The following is a 9198-nucleotide window of genomic DNA, read 5'->3' as shown; positions in this document are numbered from 1 at the left end:
CTATTCGCGCTGCTTGGACACAATGGATCTTCAAATGCAGCCTCCGAAGGACGCAGCCCGACTGGTTGAGCCGTGGCAACGACATGTTCTAAATTTTCTCCTAATCCCATCAAGACCAACCATACCAGAAAGAAATGTCGGCGTCACAGAATTGCAAATGTGTCCTATTGTGAAAGCAAACGTATTAATTTCGGCTTCTTTGACAATAGCCAGACCAGATGTTCGGATCATGCAGTGCTAGCACACAAATGGTGAGCTTTGGATTTCCATCACAGATGTGTACGGCCAGCTTCAGGCATCAACCTTCTGCACACAACATGTCATCGTGCCAGAGCGAAAGTCTACACCAGCATGAGGCAGACTGGGATCACAACACAGACAAACCCACATTGGCTGCAGGTTCAGTTCACAGTTGATGATGACGCCCGGACTCATATGGCTTATTCTTAATTAGCTACACGGTCATTAAAATGTGTTAATTGCGTGCATTGTGTTAACGCAGTGTCAAAGTCGACTAAGGACGAGGCTCGGCGGAAACTGTGCTTTGGCGATTCTGCAGTAATGCAGTGTGACCCTGTGTAATTTCAATATGATAATTGGAAGAAGTCCCTCTGCCCTCTCCATGCACACAGGCACAGACACACACACACACACACACACACACACACACACATACACACACACTCTCTGCACAAACTCTGGCCAATGAGAAAGCAATATAGCACCCCCTTTTGGTGGGCTCTCTGCTGGGATTAGTGTCTTGATTTCCATCAAGAGGTAACACAACATGAACCAGACGTACTGGTTTAGTGCATGTGAGTCCCCATTGGGCTGTGTTCTGTGACATGTAAACAGGAATATGAATGGAATATACCAGAATTCAAACAAACAGCATAATCCAAATAATGTTTTACGGTTCTAAGGTCAATAGTCTGAATATTGGTGTTAACACAAGCTTATACAGCAATAAAAAATCATGCAGTGTCTTCTTCTACATGAGAGCTTTGAGCTTTGAGCTTCACAGCTGACCAGCCATGGAAAAGTAAATTGCCAACTCTCGCTGAGCCTGAGCAATGCCGTGACAACTGGGGTGTCATGTCAGTGGCACATCTATTTGGAAAAAGCCATGAAATATGCCCCGCGGGCTGAAACTTTAGCACGGCAGTCGCCATTTTGGTTCAGGCCTGGTAATGAATGAGACTGGCAGCCCAGAGACCTGGGTGCAAAAAGCTAAACTAGAGACAAATCTAAATGGAAGGATGAGGAGGGAAGAATAATCACTTGCAGACCTTTTGGGGGTTTGACTTTCTGTTACCCCTCCAGTCCACCTGTTGTGACTTTCAATTTGCACCAAACCAGGTGAAATGGATTCACAGTCACTTACGCTTCCTAAATGGAAAGTTTGCTGTCCCAGAAGTTACATTTGACTAAGTGCTGATTAAATATTTTATATAAATATATGTAGTTGTATATATAATTGAGTTTAGAGATCCCTCGCTTTTTCTCTTCCTCTCCTTTATAGCAAATTAAATACAATCTTTTGACATATTCTATACAAGCACAGTTTTATTTTTTCGAATGAATATTTATACATCCAAAGGTGTATTTAATTGTATTGTCACTTCAGCTGGACATTATTATTTCTTTGTCGTGCACATATCTGATATATCTGTGTAAATCTGAATTGTTCGAGTCAATTTTCACAGGAGGTTTCTCATTTTTCCGATTATTCCGACAGCACTTGAACGCACAGCCAGTTTCACGCCGCGGTGCAGCTGCTTTCAGGTGTTTGAAGGAATGTCGTAATTTTCTGGAGAACGCACAAACGGCACACAGAAGTGGAAGAAGACGTGTTAAGGATGAGTTGAAATTAGTCAAGGACATGCTTGTTGTTTCCCTCCAGCATAATAAACTGTTGATTTCAGCCTGGGTGTTTTTTTGTTGTTGATTTATTCAGTTTGGATTTAATGCGCGGTGGGGAAGACAAACTCCGTGACGCCGGGAAGTAGCAGCTACGTGAAGGCATCAGTCTTCCGCCTGAAGGACACACAGTCACACACACACACCCACACGTCACGTACACACACTCACACACTCAGCTACACAACATGACCGCCTCTGCTATCGTCCGAAGACTGGCGGCCGTGTCGGGGGCCTCTGCGGTGGCCGCCGGGGCGTACGGAGCTCACGGTAGGGACTCCTCGGTAGCTTCCCCCCGGTACTCATGCCTGGTCCCTCAGCTCCACAGTAAACTCGGGAGGACTGTTATGTCAGCGCGCACATGCCCAGCCTCCGTCCCAAAACAAGACAATTTAAGACCCACTCCCTTATTAACGCGTCCTCGTTATTCAAACAGACGAACAAACACATCCTGCCAGTGTTCGATATGTGGGTGGTAAATTCGGCGCGTTTACAGGTGTAAATAACCCGTTTTGATATGAAGGTGACCTGCTTCTGCAGAGTCACATTGTAAAAGTGAGCTCAATATCGCCACTGCATTTGTAATGTCGTGTTCAGATTTTAGTTCAGATAAATATACTTTACTATCAAATGCATGTGTGATTTCTCTGATCCATGTCTGTCATTTCAGGTTTCAAAAATGCTGATCCCGATGATTACCAGAGAGTGGTATGTAAATAATAATAAATAACTTCCAAGTATGTTTTATTCATTTGTTTTAATCTAGTCTTTAAATAATCACACAGTCACGTTGAGATCAAGATCTCTTTTACAAGAGAGGCCTGAGACATGAAACATTCCTGATCAGCAGCAAGTAGTTAAACACCAGCAACATCACAGGCAGATATAGATTCATAAAAACAGTCAAGAATCATAAAAACAAAACATCACATAGTCAAGATTTAAAATCTTCAAGGTGAACACATGACTGCAATTTGAGGGAAGTATTGTTGACGGATGTCTGTAGTTAAGTGTCAGCTCCCCAAAAGTGAAGCCAGAAAGCTATCCTGATCGTCCCCCTGGTGGTTGGCTGAAGTATATGTATAATATTCCAAGTTAGCAAATGGTGCATGGGCCAAAATAAATAGTCATAGCACATACTAAATACATTTCTCTCACTAAGTTGGGTTTTAATGAGTTATTTTATGCCATAAAAAGGGGGTCAAATATCATAATTGACAAGATGGAAGTGTCTGTATCCAGTATACTGTGGCCTCATTTTTTAACAATAGAAGGAAGAGCATCGTCCATCTTTATATACGGCCTGTGGTTGGATCTGATAAACTGTACCTTGTGCCATTAGAGAACCTGATTGAAATGGATGCGCTCGGTAGTGGCCCATCCACTGTCACACTAGTGGTTTATAAATAACCTCTCGCTTTGTCAGTTTTACAGAAAGTCTTTGAGCCTCTGAAGACTGATTGGCGAGTGCGGTATTATTTTCTGAAATCTCTATGTGTGTGCGTGTGTGTGTGTGTGTGTGTGTGTATTCCTCTCCAGCTCTTCGAAACAGCCAACAAGTACCATTTCTATCACAGCCTGGCCCTGTTGGGTGCTGCCCACTGTGGTAAACCTGCTGTGGTGAGTACGGAAGCTTAATTGCAACTCTCAGGCCTGGATGCACCCGAGTGTCCTTTAAAAATGAACCGTTGTGATAGTGTCACTCTGTTATTCCCTCTCCATCGCACTCAGAAAACCATTATACTTTAGGCCATAATGAACGAAGATGATGTCTTGGAGGAAAACTGTTCCTTCTAACCAGCAGTTAAACACATGAGTGTGTGTGTTGGGTTTATTACATTCTGAAATATAAGGTATATTTGTACTCCAAGCAGGATTGAATTTGGTCATCACCTGTAAATTGCTTTGGTGTTGCTGCTGGTGCACAGAAGGAGTGTTGGATATTTACAAAAAAAGATATCTAGTTATTTTCTCACAGTGTTTCCCACAATTTCACAATGAACAAAAAACATGTTTTATACTCCTCATAATAAGACAAGAGATTTCTAACTTGGTGCGCGCAGATGTTAATTACTGCTGGTTTCGACAGAGCTGTTGGACTGGAGAATATTTTGTGCGCGCCAGTGTCTCGTATCTAAACAATTCAAAAGTTGTTTGACACCATCCCCTCCCTCTCCTCCACTCGAATTGGCTCTTTTGCGATGTCATCATTGGCAGTGTTTGTTATGTCTCGCCATCTGCTGCCTTTCTTGCTGCACGCCACTGTTTTTGTTTTTGACTGGATGAATCTGCGGAAGTTTGCCAAGCGTGTGTTTTGTGCTGGTTCTCTGGCTGCTTTAGGTCCATGGCTGACTCCTAACAGCTGACCAATTTCCGACATTTCCACCTTTTGGGCAACATCCAGCTCTTTGTGTAGATTTTTCTTTTCTGTTAAACGTGTTTTTGAAGTCTAAACTTGCATTCATGTTTGAACAGCCTTTATGCTCTCTCTTCTCTGCATGTTCACAGGCTGGGACTCTCCTTATTGCCGGCATGGGGATGTTCTGTGGCTCCCTGTACCACCAGGCTATGACGGGGGACCCTGGTATGCGCAAGGTGGCTCCCATCGGGGGCATGGCCATGATCGTCGGCTGGCTGGCAATAATTCTCTGAGGTGAACCGGCTCACGTCACGTCTCGTCACCTCCACGGGGCCGGTCCACTGTCAAACTGCTAAAGGAAGAACTGATGAGCCTGTGAGAGTTGTCTGAGGAGTCGTGCTGAAGTGCAGAGTTATAATGTCACCCTTCCAGCCGCTCCCCGCTTCGGGTAACGGGTGTCAGCAGGTGATAAGGTCACAAAAGGATTATCACTTTTAAGCCACTGCTGTCTGTTTCTGAACGCCGCCCCTTGACTGTTGAGTTAAACTGGTTAAGCTAATGAGTGCAATTTTCAACTGATCAATATATTGATGTGACCGTGAAAGATACAGTATTTCTTTACTGTTTTTCTGTATGTTTATCCTGCATGCTGCGGCATATGCAGTATAACAATGAAGAAAGGGATTAAAGGGATCTAAAATAGAATAAAAATAAAAAAATCTTTCCTATGTTCTGTTGTTTAATTCTTTCCCGTTGATGATTTTTTGACTCCTCAAGTGATCGCGCATACGGAGCATGATCTCCATCCATTCAAATACCCACGAGTAAGAACATGACCGAATCTGAAAAACTGCCTAAATTTCCCATCAGATTCAAAGTCCCCAACTGCATTACCTGAGGCTAAACAGGATTTCAGGCTGCAAACCGATTATCCATCCTGGATCATGTCTCCTTACCAGAAAGAGGAGAGAAGTGAGAAAAATTGTACAGATAAAAGAAATTTGTCTGGAAAGAGTTTATCACAATTTGTATAATTAAGATTGAGATTAAGATGCATTTGTATTAGTCCCAAACACATGCACAGCCATGCAAAGGCACACTCATGCAGGTAGGGAAATTTAATCTCTGCTTTTGACCCATCTGGTGCAGGACACACAGAGCAGTGAGCGACCATGTAAGGTGCCTTGCTCAGGGGCACTAGACAGGGTAGGGAGACTCTTGGATTTTTGGACAGATCAATCCAGGTTCGTCTTTTTGTTGTCTCTCCGTGGAGTCGAACCAGAGACGAACCAGAGACCTTCTCTGCCCATAGTCCAAGTTTCTGCCACTAGACCACTGTTGCTTATTCCGTTACCTACATTGTGTTTACAGTATTTCTAGATGTTGGAGGGACTGTAAAGATACTATGTACCTAGCAGATGAAAAAATATTATGTTAGTCTCCATTCAGGCAACAACAAATCAATCAGACTTTATTTAAATTTCACTTTTCATAAAAGCAAAGGCTCAAACATTACTTAACTGCTGTGGCTGGGTCATTATCTGAATGTCATGGCCTGCTCAATTGTTCAGCTGTTGTCAAACCACAACTCTTGCCAATATAGCCACTAATTAGTCCCTCTAATATAAGAAACTTCTCTTGAATGGTTCCCTTGACCTGACTTATAGCAAGTAAAGCAACATTTAGCAGAATCAATCCCTCCTACGTGGATTTACAGCTGATGCAATACCGAACAGGCCACAATTGAATATAGCCAGTACCACAAACCACAAACTAAGTATCCCCTTTAGCGTGTGGTTTTCAGTGAAGGGTGGCTAAACCCACAGGATTCACCACCTGTGGCAGCTGAAGCAAATCATCTTTCTTGCAGCTCTCTGAGTGTCTTCACAGCCGCGAGCGTTTGATCCTCTAAGTGGCAGAACACAAAGGAGTTCATTACCCGTGGCCTCCCCTTAGCCGGGGCCGTGTTCCAACCACTCGGCATTCAAATTGAAAGCGAAATCCATCGAGACACTAATTCGCCTTCCTGACTGTAGGCCCACGTACGGGGACCTTTAGAAAATAGCTGTATAAATCTGCGGGTCAATTTGCCGGGGTCGGCGCATAAGCCCGGGCTCCGCTCAGAGGAGAAGACGCTATTGACTGATCACGTTGCCAATGAGCTCTTGATCACGACTCATAAACCCCTCATTAGAATTAAGTGGCTATCGGGACGCGTTCTGCTACACCGGTGCTAAGCGATCACGCAGCAGAGAAAACTCCGACAGCCAGACACACACTCTCAACTTTCGAGTTTGTGGGAGAATAACCAGCTGAGAAAGTTACGGGGCCCTTCGGCGCTCATGCTCATTTACAGCCTCGTCATGTGATTGTCTCTTTCGAGCAGGCGAGGAGCAAACTCGTCCTATTTTAGGTTGACAGTCAGACGTGTGGACGCTGTTACCGTCAGCACGGCGCCTCCTTGCAGAACTCAATTAACAGGATCTCTGTGTTCTGCCCCCGGGCCGACCGCATTGAATTGTGTGAGCACAAGAGAGACAGATAAATGGAGAGTGAGATGAAGGGAGACGCTTGTGTCTGGGCCTCTAATTTCCTTCCTTACAGTAATGCAGGCAGAAGCTAAGCTAATTAGTCCTCTCAACATGGATGAGGGCTGAGCTATTATTCTCTTTCCATCGTTTTTCTTCACCGAAGTAGCAGTGCCTTCATAGATTTGAGGTGTTCTTTTATTCAGATAGATAGAACATTTCATTTTCAAAGTGAAGACCGATCAGTGAACAGCTCCTTCATAGTCTTTCTTTGTGCAGTTTGCATGTTCTCCCAGAGTCTGTGCATCATTGAACCAAATCCCTCTCTAGTTATTTCATTTATTCACAGTAACTCACCATAATAGAAAACACTTCATTAAATGTGATCTTTTACATATAACGTATGTACTAGTTACATGGAAATAATTTGAATGCAAAAAGTCACTGTTTTAGATATATTAAGTATTTTAAGTGCACAGCTCAAAGACATGCAGCAAACTGGAGACTCTAAATTGTCTGTTGGTGTGACTGGTGGTTTTTCTCTGTGTGTCCAAGCCGCTGGATCGATCCCCTTCTGTGATCCTCAAATGAGAAGTGTTACAGATAATGGATGGATGGACACTTGTTTGCATACATAAAGCTGTAATTTGTTTTACCCTCAACCCTCACAAGCATTGTTGGATTTGTCTTATCGGGGGTTGGGGGGAAAGTAAATGCTTCCGAGCCTCCTGCTGCACCCCATCCCAAATTCATTAAGGAACACACAGCGCATAAGCACAACATAAACAAATATACTTTCACACGTTCATTCTTAACCTTGAAAATATAGCTTTACAGCCCGTTCATCCTAATATGTCCTGTCTCCAACACCGATGATCGCAGCGTGAGCAGTTTAAAACTTAGTAGTGGTTGTTTTTCGAACAAGAGGAAAAGGGGCTTTAGCAAAGTGGTTTGTGATCAGTACATTAAATTGTTTTACAAGCGCAGCATGTTGCTGTTTAATATACAGAACATAAAGCAGGATCCACTGGCAGAGAGTCTGTCTGGGGGTTTTGCCTCTGCCTCAGTCGGCACTGAGCTACAGAGAAAGAAGACGCACAGATAGTATCGGTATATATTGTTAATTATACCTCCAGGGACTTCCCCTGTGCTTCACAAGCCTTCCTCTCCTTTATTTCTCCACTTGAGAATATATTATTTAGTAAAAAAGTTCCCCCCTTTTCCCTCTCTTGCCCTTCTCTTGTCTTACCCGGCAGACGGATTTAATTACATCAGTTTCTTCTGTGTGTGTGTGTGTGTGTGTGTGTGTGTGTGTGTGTGTTTGTGTGTGTGTGTGTGTGTCTTTGTCTGTGTGCGTGTTTGGGGAGATTGTTTTTTGTTCAGAGGATTTCTCCGAGTCTGTTTTGGTCAAAGATGAACAGAGTGTTTGTGCGGTAGAGAGAGAGAGAAATCCTCCATGAATGAGAAAGGTGATGGAGAGCTTATGGGCGCTGATGGACTGGACTGTGGACGGCCAGGCCTCTCCAGATCCTCTCCTGAAGACCTGGAATGAAACACTCTGCCCGGGCCTCCTCACATGATTACCCCGGGCCTCCACCCGCTCGGTCACACAGACCAGGGGATGCACAAATATCTAGACACACACACTGGCAATATATTAAAGTGCATGCTACGCACCACGGCAGCGTCAAATCCCCCATCCGAGGCATCAATCAGGCGGCGGTAGCTCGCAGGCTGAGGCGGAATGACTGTAATGGCCGACTCAACCATTCCCACATCCCGGGTCCTCCTGGTGACCTTTTCAAGCCACTTAAATAATGGTCAGTGCCATGACACCCTCAGATAGATTATTCCCTCACTTCATTGGACACTGAGGCCCCGCCACTGTGGCCCGCTTTTCACAACTTCCTACCCAATCATTTCGCTTCAATCAGTGGCCCGGCGCCTGACGGCCCGCTGCATCACAGGGGCGGAGGGGACGACACCGGAGGGAGCCGCCATTGTTACCGTGTGGCCATAACCACCATCAGCAGCAGCCGTCTCTACTGAGTAATGTGCGGTCTGAGGATCGTTCCATAGTCTGCCAGTGCCAGTGGCCGGGGTTAGGCCGCATGCGCTCGCTGACATGAAACAGTCGGTCTTTAATGACGCCATGAAAGTTTACAATGAAGGACAGCGTTTGAAAGTGATGAACAACCTTTTCTCCTGTGACCATCACAATTACATTACATTACATTTCATTTGGCAGACGCTTTTATCCAAAGCGACTTACAATTAGTCCATTCAACATCTAGGAGGGGCCTTATAGGGGTTCAGTCTCTTGCCAAAGGACACTTCGGCATGCAGATTGGGAAGAGAGAGGATTGAACCGCCAACCTTCTTATTGGAGGA

General features: G+C 44.6%; 1 protein-coding gene across 1 annotated transcript; it reads left to right on the top strand.

Moving 5' to 3' along the window:
* Positions 1 to 2012: 2012 nt before the first annotated feature.
* tmem256 (transmembrane protein 256) lies at positions 2013 to 5009 on the top strand. The gene is made up of 4 exons (XM_062384441.1): positions 2013 to 2190; positions 2591 to 2628; positions 3460 to 3540; positions 4429 to 5009. Exons 1-4 carry the CDS (start codon positions 2109 to 2111, stop codon positions 4570 to 4572), a joined length of 345 nt encoding a protein of 114 aa, XP_062240425.1. The 5' UTR covers positions 2013 to 2108; the 3' UTR covers positions 4573 to 5009.
* The last annotated feature ends 4189 nt before the right edge of the window (positions 5010 to 9198 follow it).

This window comes from Platichthys flesus, chromosome 24 (assembly GCF_949316205.1).
Source record: "Platichthys flesus chromosome 24, fPlaFle2.1, whole genome shotgun sequence".
Classification (NCBI taxonomy): Eukaryota; Metazoa; Chordata; class Actinopteri; order Pleuronectiformes; family Pleuronectidae; genus Platichthys; species Platichthys flesus.
The sequence above is the reverse complement of the archived record's forward strand: the minus strand, read 5'-3'. Positions and strand labels throughout refer to the sequence as shown.

Excerpts from the sequence above, each read along its gene's own strand:
- tmem256 (XM_062384441.1), top strand. The coding sequence starts at position 2,109 with ATGACCGCCTCTGCTATCGTCCGAAGACTGGCGGCCGTGTCGGGGGCC. Across the intron at positions 2,191-2,590 it reads CGGGGCGTACGGAGCTCACG|GTTTCAAAAATGCTGATCCC; the intron begins GTAGGGACTCCT and ends CTGTCATTTCAG. Across the intron at positions 3,541-4,428 it reads ACTGTGGTAAACCTGCTGTG|GCTGGGACTCTCCTTATTGC; the intron begins GTGAGTACGGAA and ends GCATGTTCACAG.